The sequence below is a fragment of the Euphorbia lathyris genome, chromosome 8 (assembly GCF_963576675.1).
Source record: "Euphorbia lathyris chromosome 8, ddEupLath1.1, whole genome shotgun sequence".
NCBI classification, from domain to species: domain Eukaryota; kingdom Viridiplantae; phylum Streptophyta; class Magnoliopsida; order Malpighiales; family Euphorbiaceae; genus Euphorbia; species Euphorbia lathyris.
Window position 1 is genome coordinate 32697870 of NC_088917.1, and position 23771 is coordinate 32721640.

At 33.3% G+C, this 23771-nt stretch overlaps 2 protein-coding genes across 5 annotated transcripts; both read right to left on the reverse strand.

The window, feature by feature from the left end:
* Positions 1-775: 775 nt before the first annotated feature.
* LOC136202767 (pectinesterase-like) lies at positions 776-3570 on the reverse strand. The gene is made up of 2 exons (XM_065993626.1): positions 1727-3570; positions 776-1643 (listed from the first exon to the last, which is right to left on the reverse strand). The coding sequence occupies exons 1-2, from the start codon at positions 2787-2789 to the stop codon at positions 967-969; spliced, it is 1740 nt and encodes a 579-aa protein (XP_065849698.1). The 5' UTR covers positions 2790-3570; the 3' UTR covers positions 776-966.
* Positions 3571-3717: 147 nt separating this feature from the next.
* Positions 3718-9982, reverse strand: LOC136202766 (sucrose synthase). Of its 4 annotated transcripts, none has more exons than XM_065993623.1 (14): positions 9840-9982; positions 7496-7615; positions 7280-7406; positions 7024-7175; positions 6623-6815; positions 6193-6528; positions 6005-6100; positions 5745-5918; positions 5541-5657; positions 5280-5446; positions 4949-5173; positions 4303-4866; positions 4076-4214; positions 3718-3992 (listed from the first exon to the last, which is right to left on the reverse strand). In XM_065993623.1, the coding sequence occupies exons 2-14, from the start codon at positions 7591-7593 to the stop codon at positions 3960-3962; spliced, it is 2421 nt and encodes an 806-aa protein (XP_065849695.1). In that variant the 5' UTR covers positions 7594-7615; positions 9840-9982; the 3' UTR covers positions 3718-3959. The 4 variants fall into 4 exon arrangements, with proteins under 4 accessions (XP_065849695.1, XP_065849694.1, XP_065849697.1 ...); XM_065993622.1 differs by lacking the exon at positions 9840-9982 and adding an exon at positions 8496-8600; XM_065993625.1 differs by lacking the exon at positions 9840-9982 and adding an exon at positions 8368-8386.
* Between the last annotated feature and the right edge of the window lie 13789 nt (positions 9983-23771).

Here is a 23771-nt window from a genome sequence, read left to right on the forward strand (position 1 = left end):
TTGGGATTAAAGAATATTAATTAGGGGTATATGGAGCAATAAGCTAATTGAAAAAGCTCACAAAATGAGTTTTTTCAAAATTAGTTTTTTGGACTCAATAAGCTCTTTCAAATCTCTATTCACCTATTATCTAAAGTGGTTCAAACCTCCAATTTTACTCTAAAATGCTCTTTACCAAACAAAGCTTATAATTAAAAAAATTAAAAATATTAGTATCATAATTTAAAAAATTAACAATAGAAAACAAATAAGTCAAAAGAAAAATAGGTTCTCTCATTTTTCATTTAAATAGGCGTTATCCAAACTGAGCATATATTTATTTATTTTTTAATTTAAATAAATATTTTGTCCATACACATAAATCAAATATGTATAAAATATTCTAAAGAGACAAGGAAAATTTTACGGTATTTCTGAAGTAATATTCCCGATCAATGAATTCACAACACATATATATATATATAGTTTTTTTTTTCCATCAATCATATCCATGCAGTGGGATTCAAAATGATTTTCATTGGTCAAGAGTATTACTCCTAGTATTTACTGTAAAATTTCTCGTAGTTTAATATCAATTGCAGATTTTAGTTATTAGTGTACTAATTTTAAAACTCACTCCACAATCACCCTTTTTTACTATCAAATTACTAAATTATTCAAAAACTATGGTAAAAAAAAAATCAAGAGCAATAAAGAAAATTAGCTTGCCAAATAACCACATCCTCTGTTTTCTATTCTAGATGGGACAAATGTTTAACCCTTATTCCATTATAATTTAATGTGTTTCAGAATTTTAACCAGTTTCTTACTAAGATTGACAAATCTATTATGTAATTAGGCAACCAGAAAGTGGCTCATATGAAATTCTTATCCAAAAATTCCTCTAACAATTGAATTTACAGTTCATTTCATATGAAATTCTATGTTTGGTTAAATTCTATCTAAGTATGCAAAATCCATAATCCATCAAGAAGCAGTAAAAAGAGGAAATGCAGTGGACACTAACCAAGAATCTGCATCACGCAAGAATTCTCCTACTGTAAAGTGTTGAGCAATTTCTTGACTGCAGTTTTTCTTATACCCTCTCCACTTTATTCTATGTCTTGTATCTGATCCTGGTCCATAGTTCATATGTTCAATATACTCCACAGTCTCCAAAGTGCTATACTTGTCCCATTTATACCAACCCTGTGGATGTATCAACTTCCCCAAGTAACTCTTCATCACCATAGTCCTTGAGTAGTTTCCCCACGGCCTGCCTAAGAACGTCCACGCTTTCAGCTCTTCTCCTGCCACAATGGTGCAGTTTTCCAATGAGAAACCCGTGTTCTGATTCGGGTCTTTTCTTCCTTGAGCTGTGATCATGTTGCTTTGTCCATGGATCGGTTTGCGAACAACTATCAAACAGTTCTGGAATACTGCTGCTGCGTTCCCGAAGATGAAGTCTATCGTGCCTTGGATCGTGCATTCGCGGTAGAATTGGCGAAGTGAGTGAGCGAAAAGTGTGTCCTGATATGAACTGAAGTTGCAGCGGTAGAAGGCGGAGTTTGATGTCACTCTTGCAGCAACTGCCTGATATTTATGTGGACCTGCTGTGTTGAGGATTGTCAAGTCTCTAGCTAGGAATTTGTCCCCTGCCACACCTGAAACAAAACAACAAAGATCAAATCAAATTACTCCAGTAAACACCATCTGGAAACTCAAATTAACAAGCAAAAATGCTTACTTAATGTAGCTGAATCAATGGTTGAAAATCCATCAACAATGTTCTTAGACCCTGTGATTATCGTTTTGGACATTCCATCTCCTATCAGCATGATGTTCATCTTCTCCCTTGGTATTTCCACAGTCTCATTGTAAACACCTGCATTGATCTTTATCACAAACCTGTTTTTACTTCTCTTTGGCACCATTTTTATAGCTTCACTAATAGACCGATAATCACCACTTCCGTCTCCAGAAACAGTGATGTTAGCCTTTATTTTGTGCTTCTTTTCCATTAAAATCCGATCACTGGATGTCATCCATGCCGGAAACTTTCCTCTTCCTCTTTGAGTCATTTTAGCAAACAAGTGCCTATGATTACCAGATTTGTCCTTATTTATAGTCTCCATATATGTAACAATGGCCAAACAATTACTAATCATACGAATTACAGGAATCAATGAGTCTCCAATCTGTTTTGCTACACTAAAATCAGATCGATTCGAATCAGAAATTCCATCAATGCAAGTATGCTGATTCGTCATGGATGCACTAAGCAGTGTCTTGAGATTAGAATATAACAAACCGATATTAGGTAGTGACGCAGGGAAAGCAAGAAGATGATCCATGGCTTGACCGAGTTCATCAAGGGTTTGGTCTAACATTTCCAAACAATCTCGTAACGCAACCTTCTCATGCGAAATCAAATCTTGGAAAGCAAGATAGGCTTGAAGCTGCGTTCGTATTTTGGCTACAGATTTCTCAGAAGCTGTCATCGCCGTTTCAAGAATACGGCGGAAAGTAGTGGAATTCGTGGAGGAGAGAGTAGTGAAGCATAGAGAAGGATAAAGTGTTGTTTTACAAACAGTTTTAACAGTAGGATGTAAAGATGGAATTGCAGAGTCGGATAATACTTGATGTTGTTTTCGTTTTGAGATAGGAGAGAAGTCCAGGAAGAATGAAGAGAGGAGTAATGTTATAAGGATTAAGAAGATGATGACGACTATACAAGACTTTTGACTGGTTCTTGATGAATTCTGTGAAGAAGATGATGAGTTGTTGAAAATCTTGAAGATGATCGCCATGGGAAACAAAAAAGAAGAAACTATCCTACCACTAACTAACTAGTTATGTATTTTATTTTCTTTTTCAAGTAAAGGAAAGATAAACCAAATTATCTTTCAACTTTTAAATCAAATTTGATTTGGAAAGTAAGTTTTAGCAAAATTAATTTTGCAACATAACTGAATTTTCTGTTATTAGGAAAGATTCCATCAAATGTGGAATCTTAAAATCCGTTATTGCAATTACAATTTCTTATTATAAATGGTTTAGCATTATGATAGTAAAAAGCTATTTTTAGGACTTAATCATCTATCAGATTAAGATTAAATTTTTTATTCAGATTGACAGTGGCATAACCAAGGTTAGACTGGAGTGCAAAAATAAGCTCCCCAAACCAAAACTATGCCATTTCATCTGCCGAGACTCGTGCTCGAGCGAGGTTAAAAGCCAGGGTGTGGTCAAGAGTGGTTTCAGACAGCCTAAGCGGGGTTGTTCGCATTCCCGAAAGTCGGGGATGGCATGTGCCTATGATGATGATTGATGATGATTCTATACTATGTTGTATATAAACTCTTTTTCATTAGCGGTCTGTTTTTAGTTAGATATATTATACATATTTCATCTGCCGAGACCCATGCTCAAGCGAGATGGTTGTCATTCCAGAAAGCCGGGGTGTGCTCAAGTGTGGTTTCCAGCAGCCTAAGATGGGTGGTTCTCATTCTCGAAAGCCGGGGTGTGGCATCTGCCTCTGCCTATGATGATTATAATACTATGTTGCTTCATTAGAAGTTTTAGCACTTTGTGTACATTTCCATTTCTATTACTGTTTCCTAACCATATTTTTCCGTTCCGATTTCCGTTTATAGATCATATGGGAGGTGGAGAAACGAGTGATTGCGTACGGAGGAGAAATGAAGAGAGTTAGTTTTAGGAAGCAGAAAGTGGATATAACCAAAAAGACACACAAGCTTTACTGAAATTGAAGGGGCTCATTAGCCAAACGTACAAACAATGCCGCAAAAAGTAAAGAAGGGAAAAATTATGAAATGAAGCAATGGAAAGCCCTAGTCCAATCACAATTGTAAAAAGACTATTATTCTTCACAACTTGGAAACTTCCCACTTTAACCTTCACAACTCAAAGACCCTTGTTTAGCACCACCCACCTTCCCTTCTTATGTGTGCTTCCACTTACTCTTCGATAGTCAATGGAACAGATTCAGCCTGAATATTTTATGAAACAACTAATCAATAATCATTTCTCACCCAAATCTATAATTGGGGAACACAAGAGGAGAAAACCTTACCAATTTACGGTATTTCAAAGCATAGAACATCTCGAGGTAACGCCTGCTTTCGCGACGGTCCAGCTTCGATACATGTTTCCAGAAGCCATACACACCAGTCAGGGTCAATAGCCTCTGAGAGTATATTTGCCAGGTATACCTGCATTTCATAACCATATATATTAGAACATAATTCAATCCATCTCAGCTCAAAAACAATGGGCGTGCCAGAGGTAGAGCAAGCTTACTTCTCCTCTATACGTTGCATAGCTCCCTTGGATATCTCATCCCAATGGGATGGTTCGTTCTTGCACTTCTCGAAGAAGCTGACAAGGAGATCAGCAGCCTGTTCGCCGTGATAAGGATCAATGTGGAAGCCGGATTTTCCGTGTACAATAATCTCAGCAGGACCACCATTGCAGGTAGCGAAGGTTGGCAAACCACAAGTCATGGCCTCAACAACAGTCAAACCAAAAGCTTCATACAGAGCAGGCTGCACGAAAACTCCCTTTGAGTCACAAATGTATCGGTAGAGCTCACCGTTCCTTACCCTGTTCATCTGGGAAGAAATCCATCTAAATTGGCCATTCAGATTGTATTTCTCGATATGAGCGTGCATTTTCTTCATTTCAGATTGTTCTTCAATATCTTGTGACTGCTTTCTTCTATCACCACCAACAACTACAAGATTAGCCATTTCCCGAAGCTTGGCATTCTTTCCATACCATTCCACAAGGCCAGACAAATTCTTAACTCTGTCTAGCCTAGCCATGGTGAAAATAATTGGCTTGGTGCGGTCATTTAGCACACACCTGTAGAAAAACAAAATTCATGATTCTATCCAAGCAACTTTCAAGGACAATTCACATAAAGGAAGAAGTAAGATTAACTCACAAGTGCTCTTCATTCTCAACAGAGCTGTAGAGAAGATCTTCAATTTCTTTATGGAAAGACGTTAACCTACGTTCCTTCTCGGTGTAGGCAAAGTAAATGCTCATGTCAGCACCAGGAGAGACAATGTTGAATTTTGGATCGAAGACATCAATACCATGAACAACCCGGTAAAGACCAGGTAGGGTAAAAGCTGTGTGGCTCTCATACTGACCAACAGTGTCCTTACTGAAATAATGGAAGGGAAACAATGTTAATTGTTGGATCCGATAATCGTTTTGTTTAACACATCGTTTTGTTTAACACAAATAGGAGTAAAGAGACAGAATATCACCTTCCAGCAATTTCTTGGAATGTACTTGTGATAATGAAATCTGTGTGATTCATGGCAAAGAGATCAGCAGTGAACTGGCAGGAGAAGTGGTACTTATCATCAAACTTCTTCCAGTAGATGTCTGATTCGGGATATTTCGTTTTCTCTAGAGCATGAGCAATGGTACACTGCAAAAGTTTCCAATACAATCAGATGTTTATTAATAAGCCGCTAAAAGGATAAACGAAAACATGATTTCCACAACAATGTTGAGGAACAAACCTCTGTGACACCAAGCTTATGAGCTAACAAGGAGGCAACAATGTTTCCATCACTGTAGTTTCCAATGATCAAATCAGGCTTTCCCTGGAATTCCTTGCCAATTTCAGTGGCAACATCCTGAAAAAACAAGGGTAAACATTAAGACAATCAATTCTTGTAAGTAAAGCAATACTAAGGGAAATGTAGGTTAAAACAATGTTCAACCTCAGTGTATGTTTCTAGGTAGGGCCACACTTCGAATCGTGAGATCCATTTGCGAACAATTCCCTTTTCAGTTCTAAAGGGAATACGAAGGATATCTGAGTGCTCGGATCCATATACTTTTTCCAGGCGCTGACCACAAGTGGTTCCAACTGCATCAGGGAGAAGTCGAGTAATCTACATACACAAGCAGAAGGGTGTGAGCAACAAGATCATACATCAACATAAGAAAGCATCAATACTAATTCACGAAATATACTCACAATGAGAATACGAGGGGTGATATCAAGTCCTTGCTGCTTGATTCGCTGAAGCATTTCAGTCTCCAAGGCACGAACTTGATCCAAGATATAGACAACCTAATGGAAAGAAATTGCAAACAATATCAGTTACATATTCAATTGAAGTATATACCACAAACAAATAGAATAGACTATGCCAGGGAACGAACCTGTCCTCCGGTATCAGGGTACCCCAAAACATTGTCTTGGGCGAAGTATCCATGAGGAGACATAATCACAACATTGAAAACCATAGGAATTCTTCCAAGGAAAGTTTCAAGGGTGCAAGGATCTGGTGCCTCAAGAAGATCCAACAGAAGTCTGATCATCTCAAGGACACGCTCAGCGGTATCACCCCACCCTCTTTCGAGGCCGATCTCTTGGAACTTGTGCTCGAATTGAGAGTAGGGAGTAGTGGCTGGCAATGCAACTAGATACTCTTCAGCCTTTCTCAGAACATATTGCAAGGAATTCAAGTTCTGAATTCGATCATTCAACATCATGTTCTGCACAAGATCACCAAGTAATTCAATTAGGTACCACATTTTAACATAAGATCGGAGAGATCTTAACAAATTCATTTCAGATTGGTAAAAATACCTTTCCCTTGTGGCAGTGGACCTTGAGAAATTCAAGGAGAGGATGCAGACTCTCCTTGTCATGGAACAATTTTGCAGAGAGGTGACGGTTAAGGAACTCAACACCATTACCAATATACTTTGAAAGAGTTGGGCGAGGGAAAGATGCATTGAATGGTTCAAAGTCCAACTCCAGCACAAAGTTGCCATTTTGGCTGGATGAGATCAACCAACATTATAATTAGAGAAAACCAAATTAAAGGGAAAAAAATGCAAAACAACAGCTGATTCTAAGGGCTTAGATGTTGCTGGTAGAAATAGCAGTTGTTTCTCAATTCTAACCAAATACTTCTATTCTATTCTGTTCTTCTAAAAATGAGCTACGAAAATGAGAATCAAACAGTCACTAAAGCTCAAAATTACCTTCCATCAACAAGTTCCTCCTTGAAACGGAGATACTCGGCAACACGAAGCTCCTCAACAACAAGAGCATGCACATTCACTCTGACGTACTCCCAAACACCAGGACTTGGTCTCACAGCAAGGGCAACCCAAGGAGGTGAAACAATTGCTTCCTGAAATTACAAGGATCAACAAAGTAAAAAACCCAAATCCTTCAAATTTACAGACATGCAAAGCAGCTGAAGATTACAAAATATGCAAGTGTGAGTAAATTCACCTGTGCAGCCCTCAAAACATCACCAAATACACCTTCCAAAAGCTTCTTCCTGTTGTCTTCAGGAATGGCTTCAAACTCAGCAATGATATGGTGGTGCTGAAGAATTCCTTTTCCCTTAGCTTCAATCCTGCAACATATATAACCCTAACATTACTAATCCGATCTTTAGAAGCTCAAACAAGATTATGATTCTCATAATATTCAGATCCTTCACACCTGGTGAGCAAGGCAACAATTTCATTGCGGTTAGCAGCAAGAGTCTCATCCAACCGTTCACGGCTGCTGTGAACGCGGGTGATAACACGTTCAGCCATAGCTACTACTGATCAGAGAATACTGTTATACAAATTAGAAGCAAATGTAAGGAATAGACCTACAAAATCAAACCCAAAACTTGAATATATAAGAAAAATAATCACTACACTAAAGTCAAATTCCAACAAATACTGTATTTTCTAGAAGATCAAAGAAAATCAAGAACACCTACACATCAACAACCGCTTCAATATAATAATAAATTAGAGATGGTATTGTTGAACTAATATTTTAAGTAATCCTTGCACAGAATTATTAAAAATTAGTCTAATGCTCACTCATCACATGACTCATCAATTTAATCACCATGCATGCCCCTGATTAAGCACAATATTATAGATTTTATCAATTTTAAGATAAACCCAAACATCAACAATGGCTGATTTACTTAAAAATTAATTAATTAATGAAATAAACAGAAACTGTTTTCTGTTGACCCGAAGTAGCAACAAGAATAATCAAAATGGAGGCGCCGGGAAAACTTCAGGTGGAAAAATTGGTTACGAGGAAGAAAGAGAAAATAAGCCGAACCTGCAAGTTGAAGAAGGACTTCACCTTTTTTTGAAAACAGAGGAGTTTTTATTTTCCATGGAAGAACAGTGCAAAAAGACAGAAATCAAAAAGTCCAAAAAGAAAACTGAAATGATGACGTTATAGTAAATTGTTCATATTCAGACGATCCGAAATCCTCAATTTTCCATCAGAGATTATCACATGCAAATTAGAATCTAGGAAAATGGCAGAGTTTAGAGTTCACAATCAGAAATCACAACCTCCTGATCATGATGATGAAAGAAAAACTAACTAGAAACAGATCTCCATAGCCAAAACTAAAAGCAGATGAACAAAGAAAGCAGAAGAAGAAGAAGAAGAAGCTAAAGCAAAGAAAGAATAAACTAACCAAACGCAAAAAAAAGAGAGAAGAAGGGAAACACAATGAAGTGTGTGAATAAAAGAGCAGAGTTTGTGAAAATTTATAGAGAAAACATGAGCTGAATTTTATTTTTATTTTTATTTTTTTTAAAGGAAATGATTATTTAATCTTTAAGCTTTATGTCATTGTCACATTTCTTAATTTCCTAAGAAAAATAAAGAAGAGGGTATGGTGGTAAATTGGAAGATGTTTAGGTGAATATTTCAATAAAAAAGAAAAGGCTTAATTAAACCCCAAGGAATTACCATAATTACTGGCTTAAACCCCAAGAGAAAATCTAACATCTACCTAATAATAAAAGAGGGAAATATTATATACTAAATTTCCCATTTTTGTAGAGAGAGCTTGAACATAAAGCTAATTATCCTTTTTAAGAGCATAAATTAAATAAAAAAAGGAAATTGTCTTAAATGAGATTTATTTTCTCAATAAAAAAGTTATCCAGAAAAGAAAGGGGTTGTAAAACCTAAAATGGTAAAAAGGGTGGGTGGCGAGAAATTATATAGGTGGGACCTATAATGGATGATGCTAGATAAAAGATTAATTAAATGATCATCAAAGCCAAGAGCCAAAGACTATTAGGTAGAATTTCCTTTTTTTTTTTAAAAAAAAAAGGCCAAAACATAGTGATGGTTTTTGGTGGACGGATTAAGCTATTTTATCTTTCATCCTTTTTTTTACTTTTTTTTTTTTTCTTATATTAAGTTTATAAAATTAAAAATGTCAACTTTAAATTTAAAAGTGTTATCTTTCCTAAATTTGTATTTTTAATAGTTTGAAGTTAATTTTTTATAAATCAAACAAAATTTGTAATGTTATTTTAAAAAGAAAAAAAAATCCGAATAGTAATAGTTAAATCTCTTAAAATCAAAATAATAAAGGAGCTGTGGATATTTTTTTTTGGGAAAAAAAAAAGGAATTCTTTGGAAGACAGCCAAGTGGCTATATTTTAATGCAAATAGGACCTTTGGTACGTACAACAGATAAAATGTTTTTATCCAGTGATTATATTATATTAGTCTAAACTAAACCACCACCAAATCCAAAACGTTAAATACAATGAAAAAGTCCTAAAAATATCCTTATCCTCTTTCTACCCTTGTAATAAGAAATTTTATTAACATAATGATATCCGTAAATTTCAATCATAAATAATAAATTAGTAGTTGTAAATTTTAAATATTTAATTATTTGTTTAGCAAATACGCTGATGCTTATATAACATATGGCATTGATAGTTAAAGCAAACACTAATAATATAGTTTTTTTTTTTTGCTAATGCAATAAGAAAATATTTGCAAGAAAAATTACCTTCAATTGCGCAAAAGATGATAATACTTGAAATAAGAAGGAAGACACGGAAAACTGGAAAGAGCGAACAAAACGCAACGATGCAAAGAAGAGAACGCAACAATGCAAAGAAAGGAGAGAAATGAGACGAGGGGATGGAGATAAGTGTAGAGAAGGATGTCCTTATATACACAAAGGAAAGGGGTGTTTATGCACCTTCCTTCTTATTGCTTATGAAAATTTGAAAGATAAAGCTCTTTCTTTTTTATCACAAATTGGACACCTTTGTTTTTTTTTTTTTATTAGTTATTTGGTATCCTAACCGGGTAGCTTACACTAATTTAGATTCAAACCACGCGAGTACGGGTTAGAAGGTAAAACTTTATCTTTTAAAATTTAAATTCCGATTAGATGGTTAAGTTGATTAAGCATCTTAACAACTCAATCAGGTGCTTGATAGTACCATTCCATTTCATTGAAAAAAGTGCTTAAATTATTGTATTGATAATTTATGAATACTCAATTAATATTTTTTTTGCATAAAATAATTAAATTCGCCTCTATTGAGTTTTGCGTAATTTCCTAAAAAATATCAGGAAGAGAAAATATCTAATAACTTAGAAAGAGCGTTCATTTCTAGCCAAAAAGTTACCTTAGTTTCGCGGGAACCAGAAAGGACTAACCCACACGCCTCCTCATCAGTGCTTGCCTAACAATTATATACTATTTCTTAATTATATATTATTAGATTCTATATTTCTCTTAGAATGTTTTAATATTCTATATTTGTTAATTATTCTATTCATATATTTTAGATTTCTATTGCATTTCGATTTTATATATTCCGGAAAGAAGACTGTTTGCGGAGGGGACAGAAGGGAAGACGCAAGAAGCCGGAGCACTCACTGCACTATACTGGCAGTACGAAGGATTGTTGATAGATTATATACCAACGCATTCGATTCTCTTCGAAAAGTAGAATCGCAGGCATTCCCGAATGAAAGAATCCATTAGTGTCTACTTTTTCATTTATTTTCTCTTATTATATTTCTATTATTAGAGGGCACCCGATTTGAATTTTATTAGAATTCGAATATTTATATATATTTATTATTTTATTCTACTATTTTGATTATTATTAAATAGATTATTATTTATTATTTAAATATCTATTTTTTTATTATTAAACTTAAACTTTTTTATTAAAAGAATATATTCTGATTATATATATTTTTCTATTTTTCTATTATATATATATAGAGAGAAAAATATTTGTATTTTCATTAGAGAAAAGAAGAAGTACAACAAGCAAAATGTAAAGACTAAAACTAATACAAGATGAAACGATTACAAAGAGCAAAGAAAATCATAAAATGTATAAAAAAATCAAACAGCAAAACATATACTTCTTGTAAATTCAAATATGTAGAAAAGAATTTGCAATCCAAATTTTATCTTTTATGTCATTTCGAACATTCAGATTTGAGTCCTTTTTTTATTGCAACTACGGAGATTTATTGATCCACGGATAAGATAAACCGTTTCCGCTCTTACTAAATCCGAAAAAGATATAAACGACAGAATATATAATAGAAATCAGATACAGTTCAAATAAAATAGATAAAGAATATCCGATAATGTATATCAACACATAAAAAAAACACCCAAACCTAATTATATTAAATGTTTTAGTATTGAGATGACCCCTTGAATTTGTGCGTGGTGTCAAATAGGAAGCATGATTACAGTTTCATCACCATCTACGGTTTCATTGTTTCTTTGAGAAACCGCTTCCTTTCTTTGCTCGTGGCCCATTTGCCTAAAATAATAATTAAATTTATTTCTTCTAGTATCTGGTTGGTTGAATATTCAAGTCTAATTCCTGGATTTTGGTCTTCTTAATGTTATCTTAATTAAGTTACTGTGGTTTCCTCCTGTTTTGAGCCTTTGACTTTTAAAATAAGGAACTCAATCCTTCCTTTTTCTTTAATTAAATGTCTTCAAATTCAAATTAAATCAAATAAGGTGTCCCCTTTTATACTTCCAAAGTTTTGTACATGAATTTCCCATACACCAATGTGATGGGTAGCTTTTTCGGATGTTGTGAGCATTCAAAATAATAATAAATCTTCCAAAAAATAAATAAATAAAATTGAATTTTTTAGAAGTTAATTATAAAATTAATGTTCGAGATGTATTAATAACGTGTCATTTGTTTTCCAGAAAATATTATATATGAAAATATTTTCTTTGATTTTTCAATGTAAAAATAGATTTATAAATAAAATAAGAAAAATATTTAATATTTTTCTAAACTTTTAGAACCCTACTGTATTATATTTCACCATTTTACAAAACAACAATCATCCACTACATCTTTTTATTTTCCGATGTTGTAATCCAACACAAGAAAATATTTTATTTTCCGACATAAACAAATTTCCAAATGGACAAAGCTCTAAAGAATTTCGGTAATAGTCAAACCTCCATCAAACTTTCAATTCTTTACCACCACAATGGACGAAACTCTAAAGAACTTCAAAAGCCGAAAATGAGGCGAATATAAGGAAGTATACACGGGTCCTTATAAAGAAAAGTGAGAACCATGTCTCAAGGAGAGCCTTCACATTGAAAGAGGTTAAGATAATAAGTCGTTTAGACACGTGGATCAATGAGAGGAATTCTGAAATTACCCTATAATAGGTCCCTGATTCTGCGCCTTAAATCAAGGGAAGGCAGTTTGGACACAATACAAAATTGTCCTTATTACAACGGACATCCACGATTCAAATGTTGACACATATTCTTAAAATAAGTTATGGTGTATATTTTAACCGACTACCAAAACTATCTCTGATACACTATAAAATAAAATATGATGTCACACAGTTAAGGTACACATGTTGGAGTATGTCCCAGTCCCGATACGTTATATCCGACGTAGCTGTTAACTATAAGGCAATAATCTGTTAAGTCGGCTTACTTGTGCAAACAGATTAACAAAGTGTCAAAGATTAGTGATTTGCTCACGTTTGGCGGGTTGAGCTGGTCAAGTGAAGTCGTGAGGTAACAAGATACTAATCTAAATATCACTGGTCTGTTACTATCATGAGAATGATAACTAACTAAAAACTAGTATGTGCTTTGATTGAATGGTCTTTCACTGGTTATAGACATTAGATGTCAAATCGGGGACATTAGAGTTTGTGAAACAATAGGCTCTGGATTGATTCATGAGAACACCACATGGTTAGGATAGTCATAAGTGGTTCTCATGTACCACTCTAAGTCGAATCCTTAGACTAAATTTACTATGGGGCCTAGATGGCTTACACTGTACTTTGGTTGGTCGCCTAACAGACCTGCAACAAAGTGTTAATTGGTATGGGTTCATTTAGGTGCACTCTACGTCAAGCTTAAAAACCACGAGTAAAGCGAGAGATTGCTGAAACTCTTAGAAAGATTATATATCAACAGTCACTTAACTAGTAGGACTAATTAAGAAGCATATGGTCACACCTGAATGGGGCAATGTGTAATTGCTCATTCAAATTTATCAGTGCACTAGAGGTCAAAAAATGTCTATGTTAGATTGGTACGAAGACTTAATGATGATAACAAAGTTGTAACGTAAGTATAATGAATGAATGGATTAAGTAGTGTACACCTTGAACAATGTCTTACTGTATGTATATTGTGATCAAACAGCGAAAGACGATTATAAACTTAGGAGTGGAGCATGTTACGTGTCACCTATTGATAAATGAATGTAAGCTCGTATATCTGTGATTTACTGAATTGGTTGTAACAGGGAACCAAGTCTTAAAATTAAGTCGTACGGAACGAATTCACCATAATAACTCCATATAATCTCTTTTCGAACGAGGGTCCAGGTTTCATAAATACTATGTGAACTTGTTTATATTGTTGATATCACACATATATTTCTAAAATTAGGGGGAAAAAAAAAGGTAGAAAGATTAGATTTACAAATAGAGTAATATGATAATATGAGTTGAACTTTCCAAATAGAAAAGAAGGGGTTCTAGAAGCTTATTATAGAAATCTAGTCTAATAAGTAATATATCCGATCAATTTTATCTCTGAAACCGGAAATAATTTTGGATATTATTGGTCAGGAAACATTTTCCTATTACTTTAACATTTAAAATGTCAACATAAATTAATTGTTTAATCGATTTAAATTAGGTGTGATGGAAGTGGTTATTTAATTTGTATAAGTAGGCCATTTTGGTAATTTAAATTGTAAGTCGGGACAAGAACAATTACGTAATTTACAGAAAACAGAAATGCACATGAAGTTGAGTGGCTTTCAATGGCGGAAGTTACAAAGCGTCGGTTACGGCACAAGTACAAAGGAGTTGGCTAATGATGCAAACAAACACTAAATTTAAGATCCATTTTTTCATTGGAAGATCCATCAGGGAGTTTTTACTTTGAGATAATATATTTTTATTTTGGAACATCCATCAACTCCCATCCTTATTTGCTGACTAAATTTACATTCAAAATAATACAATTTCAATTTAATCCTAATACAATTTCATATTCCCATTACTTTCCAACCTTTTACCAGTTAATCATTTAGAGGTATTGGTTTTAGTTTTTTAGATCAGCGTTTAGCGTTTGACTCCAATTCGTAAAAAGTATAGTGTTTGGTTAGGTTTATATAACTACGCCGTTTAACATTTGTTATTTGTTATTGACAAAATCATCATTCTTATTTCCTTAAAATATGTTTCTTTTTTAACATTATTTATATTTCTACAATATAATTATCAGAAGAACAAGATTTTGTTGCATTCAATATTTTTTTTATTTTTTATATAGATTATTTTTATTAATTTGTGTAACACATTTTTTATTTTATAATAGGATAAGGTGTAAACCTCTAGCGTTTATAGCTATGAGCAATTTTATCATTAACGTCTAAAATTGTGCAATTATACTCCTAACGCTGGCAGCTAAGAGCGAATTTACCTATAGCATTGACAAGTTGGGTCAATTTGAGAAATAATTCATCAAACTGTCTTCTTTGTCAGAAATATTATCATTTACACTTCACATGTGCATCATTTTATTATCATTAATAATAGATCACAAACATATAATTTTTTTATTGATTAATTTAAAACATGTCCATATTAGACATTTTAAATTTGAACATCAACAGTTTAATGTAATTTTACCAAACACTAATAATTAAACAGCTAATAACAAACATCTAACAGCAACAACTAACCGCTTACTGCAACTGTAAACAGCTAATAGTAACCGCAACAATTATTAGCTAACAGCTAGACCTGTTTATGGACTGGGCCGGACTGGGCTTGGGCCGGACCTAAACGGGCTTGTCACATAATTGCTTTGTCCAAGCCCAACTTAGCCCGCACTATATTTACATCGGGCTCGGGTCGGGCTGGGCCAAGTTAAAAGAACTAATTCCCAAGCCCAACCTGGCCAGACCCAACTAATCTTTGTATTTTTTTAAATTAAAATTAAACTAAAAAATTATACTATAAATATAAATAATAAAATATAATAAACTAAATTTTAGAGGATTACTCCAATAAAAATCAATTAACGCAATCCTAAATAAAAAAAAATACTCATTTGATAGTAATAAATAAAACAATAACAAAAAAAAATATATACATATTCATCCATTCTAAAAGATATATAGTTTTGAAATTTTTATGTTGAAGAATTTTAAAATTTTTATTTTTGGAACATAAAGTTTATTAAAATATACAATTTAATAAATTAAAGTTATTATTAAAATTTCGGGCCGATCGGGCTGGGCCTGGATTTTGAGACAAATCTCAAACCCAACCTACTATGTACTCGAGCCTAAGCGGGCTTGGGTCGGACCGGACCTATTACGAAACATATACGTCCAAACTCAGTCTTTGAAGAGCGGACTTGGACGGGCTGGACGGGCCAATGGGCTTTTGAACAGGTCTACTAACAGCTGAACCAAACAGGTCCTTATAGCATCTCCAACAACCTCTTAAATTGGCTCTTAAGTTATAATTTGAGGAGGGAGAATAAAAAATCAGCTCCAAGAACCTCTTAGTAGCTCCTCAAATCACTAAGAGTCTTTCCATCATCTCTGTTAATAGAGAGTCTCTCTCCACCTCTTAATGTCTCTTAACTTTATTTTTTATTAATAATTTATTATTGATGAGTCTTTCTTCTCACACTATTGGTAAATATAACAATAAATAATAATCTCAATAGTAAAATAATAAATAAGGAGTGAATATAAATGGTATTATTGGAGAAGATACATTTTAGTGACTCTTAAATCACTAAGAGCCGATTATTTATATTATTTTTAGAGAGTGCACTAAGAGTTTCTTAGAGATGATCTTAATAAACTTCATTTCAAAATAATTATCACATTTAACCAAATCACACGTATTAATTAATTAATATTAATTTGTATTAAATTTATAAAACATAAACTAAAATACATCTTATCTTTCTTTATTAATAATTTTCATTTTTTGTGTCACTCTCTAAATTGAATCAATTTTTATATATTAAAAACTTAAAATGAGAAAAGGAGCAACTAATGTTAAACTCGTTAATAAAGGTAAAATAGGAAAAGATTGCCTTGAAAATTAAACCTCGCAAATAATATGAAATAAGAAATTTGATGAAACTTGGCAATTATTTAATGACATGGAAAAAGTCGCGTTTGAAACGGATGTGAAATCAATTGCCGATAGAATCAACTCTGATAGTGTGGATATTTCAGTTTTTGGTGACTTGGTTGGAGATTGTAAGCAGTTAATGCTAACTAAAGAATTTACTGTGGGTTTTGTCCATCGTCTAGCGAATAGAGCGGCTCACTCGGTAGCAATAAATGCTCTTTCCTATGCTAGCGATGTTAGTTACTTTGATTTACTAGTTTGACTTGATTCCGTAATTTCTAAAGACACTATTGATTCATTAATTTATGTCATTATTTCTCATAAAAAAATATGACAATTATTTTAAAACAGAGGAAGTAATAAAGAAAATGATTAATACAGTATATCATTTGTTCCCTGAATTTGTTCAAAAACTTGATTTGGCCTCTGAATTTTTAAAGTAGTTTGATTGCCCACTGAACTTACATAAAATGTTCAATTAGTTCCATGAACTTGTATAAAATGTAATCAATTAATTATTCGGTTGTAAAAAAGTAAGTTAAATGCGGAAGATGTGTTGCACGTATATTTAAAAATGTAAAACGACCAAAGTCAATCGGAAAAAAAAAAGTTTTATAGCTGAACAAGTCATAATTTCATTTTTAATATGTTTTAATCTATTTTGTGAAATATGTAATACTCTCTCCATTCATTTTTATAAGTCATTCTAGCAATTGAGTTTTTTTTTCTCCAAAATATAAGTCTTTCTAGTTTTCCAATAATTTTTAATATATTTTTCCGGTTCAAGCATTACATTTTTTTTTGTCTTGGTCTATGTGTTTTTCAAAATTACAAGATTTATTCACCAATCATTATGAGAGATAATTTTTTTTAGTTAACCAATGTAAATTCATTAATTTCACTCTATATTATTGTATTTTTTAATTTGTGTGAAATAACCTAAAATGACTTATATTTTAGAATGGAGAAAGTAATATTTTAAGGCACGTGCAATACAACTTCGTTATTTAAGTTACTTTTTTACAACCAGATGATTAATTAATTATATTTTACGTAAGTTCAGAGGGCTAACTGGACATTTTATGTAAGTTCAGAAGGTTCTTGGAGAACTTTAAAAATTCAGAAGTTAATCAAATTTTTTCGACAAGTTCAAAAAGAAAGCAGATATATTAAAGCTAAAAACTTATATTTTAATAAAATTTAAAATTGCATGATCAAATAAACTTTAGGAATTACATTATCGAATGCTAAATTACTTGTCATAATAACTATGAACAAAAACTAAATGTAACTTAGAAGAAAGATGGAAGATCATAGAATTAAGGCTTAGATAGGCAGAAAATATCAATTTAATTCTCAATTGTCAAATTAACTTCGATAAATCGGTTTTAATGTCAAATTCATCTATTTGTAAAAACTTGCAACAGAAAATTTAGATTTAGATATAGATTAAAATGATGTTATTGTTAATTCGAACATCATAACATAAGTGATGATGTGGGTCCCTACGTGGCACAGCTTTGACAAAAGTGCGGGACAGCGAAATAGGCAATGCGATTGGCTAGGATTTAACGTCTGACGTGGCACCAGGCACCGACAAATACGTTAATTTAGTAATTGAAAATTATGTACTCTACCAACTTATAATAATAGCCCTGTAACTGTAATTGTAACAAACAAAACAAGGGCTGTTTTTCTAAAATCCATTGGCCAACCTATTCTGGTTTCCAAATTTCCCATCTTTTTTTACTTTCTTTTTTAAGGTTTTTTTTTTAAAAAATTTTTTTATCTACAATGCGTTTACATTGATTAAAGAAGAAAGAAAAATTCACATCTCATCCGAATGTGATTCGAACCCATGATTTCTATAATCATAAATAAGCTCTTAACCAAACGCGAATTTAGATCTCATGTGTATAAATTTAATCTTAAATGTCTTAAAAAAATTAACTGTATCCATATGTAACAGAAAAGTAGATACATATTGATTTAATCTTATTTAATTTTTTATTTAATTATTATATTAAATTCGATCAAATCACGAGGTAATTATGAAAGTCCATACCATCATAGCGGCACCTGATTAGTTGATAGACACTTCAAATAGATGTGACAGCTGACTCAAGATTTAAAATTTCTCCATCCGAAGATGAGATTCGAACCTCACTCTTTAGTTAAGGGTGTAACAGCTCTCCCTTGAATTCTAATAAAAAAAAATTGAAGCATATGAACCTAATGAGTTTATAATTTTTTTGTTAATATATAGTGCAGTCCTAATAAGAAAATGATCAACAATTAATTTGGATAGCTTTTCTTTTTCTAGTTGAGAATTTGTATATATAGCAATTAATTTAAGAAATGGATAAAGCGGGGATTTTTTGGTAATATGTAGAAACACGATGAATGGAATTTGACAATGTCAATTTTAGACAGGTTGTCTTGAATTTATACTAGTAGGTTTCTTCATAAATTCTAGTTCTGGCCCATTTTTATTGTCCAAAATAAATATATCAAGTTAATAATGTAAAATATATAGAAATACAATTCCAAGCTGTTAATTCATATATATTTATAATTTTAAAATGTGTTTATTTATGTATTGAAAACACAATTTACAACTCCATCGTCTATTAGATAATACCATCTTTAAAATTAAGATACAACAATTAATAAATATAATTAATTTTAAGTAAAAATTTTTGTTGCTCTTGTATTAATTGTATCCATTAATTAACTGTTATTTATTCCTAAAATAAAAAAGTAACTTAAATATGAATATATTTGGTAAAAATCAATTAATATGCATTGATTGAATCAAACGTTATATATTATGGAACAAAAAAAAATCTTTAGTGAGATAAATATTACATAACGGATGAAATAAATCAATCACTTTTTTCTCAATTTGGGACGTAAAATTCAGTTCATTCTTCTTATTCATCACCATCAGTTAAAACTAATTGTTGCTCATTCTTATATCCGGAAATCACCATTTTAGGACCGGATTGTTACCACATATCCTTCTTGTTTGGGGCAATTTTATAGGAATTGCAGATAAGATTCCTTATCCCTGAGTGAGTATGGCAATTAATTTTATAATTTAAGGACATAAACCATCAGATTCTGGATATGAATGAAGATAACTGGACACTGACAACATTGTGATCATGTCTCTTGCCAGTAAATGTAAATGGGAAATATATTAAATTATAAATATGGAATTGGAACTGCATCACTTTACTACTATTCTAATTATCTTTTTTTATTATTTTTTAATTGCTTATGTTTTATCTCACTTGCTCATTATTGTTTAATATATTTAGAGTGTGGCATTTCATAATTGTTAGTGTTATATTTTACATTTTATAGGGATAAACTCTATGTTTCCTCTAATATATTCTAAAATTGCAGATATACCCATACGTAAAAATAAAATAAAAATTACAGATCTACTCAAATTTTATTCTAATTTTCCTTTAATGTATTAAAAAATTACAGATATACTCAAACGATGATTGATGTCTTGTTCAAAGAAAAACTAAACTAATTCTTAGAACTCACCACTTTGATCGGACTGAAAGGATTGGATGGAGCATTTAATTTTTTTAAAGACCTGACATACCTTAGATTTTTATTAAAAGAAAAGTAGATCCAGGTGTATTTAATGTAATCATAAATCAATGCATAACAAATCAATTCAAAAAAGATTTTATTATATTGAGAAAGAGGGAAAGACAATTTATGAATGTTGCTAATAGAGGAAGCATGACATAAATTAGACTTATTGTGTAATGAATAACACATTTTATCACTTCTTAATAATTTTTTAACTACAACATGAAGAATTTCTCCATTAAGGATGCCAAACATACAAACTAGCAAAATTAGCTCTAACTAAGGGTGATTGCGAAAGATAAAAAAAAGTATAGAGACCCTAATTATTCTGGTCTAGATGAAATATTTTCATCACTGCTAAGTCCTTAATAAGAAAAGAATCGGAGAAAAATTCAAGAGAAACATGATTAACATTAGTTAAAGAAAAAACAGATAATACCTTTGTCTGAGATGAAGGAACATGCAGAATATTACACAATTGTAATAGAAATTAATTCAAAGACAATAAAACTTGCCCAATACGAGAGATAAGAAGAGAATGACCATACCTATATGATGACTTGTTCCGATCCCTAATATTCAAAATGAATCCCAAGGTTTTCCACATCACCCGTTAGATGGTGAGTAGCCCCAGAATCAACAATCGGAGATTGAGAAGCAAAATCAGAAGCTTCATGACCGAATTGGTGTTACTATTTTGATTGTTTTTCAGTGAGGAACAAACTCGTGCAACATGCCCTTGGCCCTTATAATTGTGACAAATAAGTAGTTGTTAATAATTATTAGTGAAAGGTGAAGGTCAATGTGATTGGGAATAATTTTGAAATTCCACAAGATGATTAATGCGGAGTACGACCTCTACCATAACTATTACAACCACGACCTCTTCCAATTAGACCTCCTCTAGTATAATAATTGGTCGGAGTAGCAACTTCAACAACTTCTTGTTGATGTTGTTCACTAAACCAACAAGGTCGTCAAAGACAACAAACTCCAGTCGTAGTTCTTATTCCCTAACAAAAGATGATAACTAGGTCCAAGACCCGATAGAATAACATGACATAAGCATCAGTAGAAACATTACATTGTAAAGTATTTAATTGATCGGTAATACTCTTAGCTTTTTAAACAAAAGTCGCGATATTATCATTCACCCGAAATAGTTGATGTAACTAGTTCCTCTGATTTATGATATAAGACTTCGACCCGGATAAATAAGTATCGAAAACCTTAGTCCATCCTTCATGAGTTGTAGTAGGTCCAACAACGTGAGGGAACACATTCTCTAACAATGAAGATCCAATCCAACAGAAAATTTGTTAATCACGTCGTCTCCATGAAACATGATAAGGATTCAATTGATCTGGTATAACATATTATGATGGAGTAACATATTCAAGGTTCTTCTCTAATCAACAAGTTGAGAGCAGCGTCATTGCCTGACTTTTCCATAGAAAAGAATTCGATTAAAGTGACCTTGAGTAGAGCTAGCTGAAAAGACTAGTAGATAACGACATAAGTTGGTTAAATTAGGAACCAAAGTCTGAGGTTCTGTCGAAAAAAAAAACTAAAATGATTATTTCCAAAAGTTGGACTGTTGCATTGACGGAAAAAAGAGAGGAAAAACGATTCTTATAACGTTAACCTAAACACTTTTTAGGTTAAACCAAACAACCCTAATCCTCGTAAGGCTAAGAAATCAAATCGTAGACACTCTATTAGTAACTATCCTTATGATCTCTTCATTTGCTTTTGAATTTAACTAAGAGTCTTATTTTATGAATTCTGTTACTTGAGCTCAAAATTGCCCCATCTATTATTATCTCAATATAAAATTGTTTTAAATTGAAATGTTAATAATAAAATTTCATCATTTTTTTTAACCTGAAAAATGATTTTCATATATAATTCGGATTGGCATCCACAACAATAACGTTTGATAACCAATCTGACACCACAGTTGACAAAAAAATCGCTAGCATTGGAACAGACTTGCCTAGCTACCAAATGTGCAGCCATGTTCGCTAAATGAGGAATAAAAGAAAATTTAAAAGAAGAGTTGGATCGTAAAAGAACTCGACAATCATGAATAAGCGATCCAAACTCTGAGATATCTTGTTTATCAGACTGAATTGCATCGACAACCAGCTTAGCATCAGATTCGAATTCAACATTTGTGTACCTCATAGTAACAAGCCAAATCATGCTCGTGCATAGAGCAAGTGCCTCAATTACTCGTGGCTCTTTTATACCTCGGATAAAACTGCTACTACAAAATAGGAATGCTCCCACTTCATCTCTAATTACTGCACCCATACCGCTGCTCTTTAATTCCTTGAAGATGGCTCCGTTAATATTACACTTAACTGAACCGGAAGCAGGTGACTTCCATTTCTGATTAGCCAACATATGCACCGGGAATCTGCTGTATGGGAGCACTTCTGCTTGGGGTATGTCACTGCTTTTCGACCGGGATCAATGGTGTTCCGGAATCTGGCGCTGCTGTTCCGCGCTGTTCGTTGTAAGCGTTGCACCTGCCATCTCATGTGTCGTTCCATCGCTTGAATGCTGCTGCTGCCGTCGCTCATTGCTGCTGGATGGTAAGAGCGCCGTGGGTTCGACAAGGGCGGCCTGGATCGATTGCTGAGGTCCGTCGTCAAATTGCTGCAGCTCAGTAGTGGTGTCGCGGGTTTGTTGATCCGGTTGTCTGCTTTCTCTTAGCGGTGCACATTGGTGATAGGCCCTCCAATCACGAACCTCGTCCAGACCTATCCGCCGGCCACCAAATCATATGCCATATCACTCTATTTCTATGGTCCCAAATTGTCTTCAAAGCACAGCAAATCCGGACAATGGTATCCTGGTTTGAACCACATATCTCTTGTAATAGCCAATCAGCAAAGTTCAGATCATCCACTTGTGGTGCTGAAATTCCAGCTATTCGCCAAATATCACCTGCAAAGCAACATTCAACAAATAAATGCTTATCCGTTTCATCCTGCTCCACACACATCGGGCATTCAATTGTGATAGGGACTCTTCTTCAGGCCAACCATGCTCGAGTTGGTAAACACCCCGAATAGATACGCCATATAAAATGTTTTAGCTTCTGGGGAATCATCAATTTCCATAGTCTTCTCCATCTATCCTGCACCCTACTCCCCTCTTCAATCCCCATACCCGCCAGGTACCCTGAATGCACATTATAGAACCCATCTTTTGACCAGTGCCAGATTCTCATATGCTCCCCAACATTGAATGGTAGGATAATGTCACTAATGGCATGCACTTCAGCTTCACTAAAGCACCCATTAAGTCTATCCAAGTCCTACCCTCTACCATTCTCAAGCAACAAGTCAGCAACCTTCAAATCCTCCATCCTAGGGACCATAAAAGAGTTTATACAAAAATAATCTAGATTAGGTACCCATACATCCTCCAAAACTCTAATAGATCTGCCATTCCCCACCTTCCATCTTAGCCCTTTTCTAAGTATGCTAAGGCCTCCCCAGATACTTCTCCAAACCATACTAGGATTATTGCCTAATTTAGAGAAAAGTAAGTCTTCCCTAGGAAAATATTTTGCTTTGAACATTCTGCTTACTATAGTATTTGGGTATTTTACAAGTTTCCACCCCTGCTTGCCTAGCATTGCCAA

Coding starts and splice junctions, on each gene's coding strand:
- LOC136202766 (XM_065993623.1), bottom strand. CDS start 7,593: ATGGCTGAACGTGTTATCACCCGCGTTCACAGCAGCCGTGAACGGTTG. Junction 6,529..6,622: donor TCCACTGCCACAAGGGAAAG/GTATTTTTACCA, acceptor GATCTTGTGCAG/AACATGATGTTGAATGATCG. Junction 4,867..4,948: donor GTTGAGAATGAAGAGCACTT/GTGAGTTAATCT, acceptor GTTTTTCTACAG/GTGTGTGCTAAATGACCGCA.
- LOC136202767 (XM_065993626.1), bottom strand. CDS start 2,789: ATGGCGATCATCTTCAAGATTTTCAACAACTCATCATCTTCTTCACAG. Junction 1,644..1,726: donor CATTGATTCAGCTACATTAA/GTAAGCATTTTT, acceptor GTTTTGTTTCAG/GTGTGGCAGGGGACAAATTC.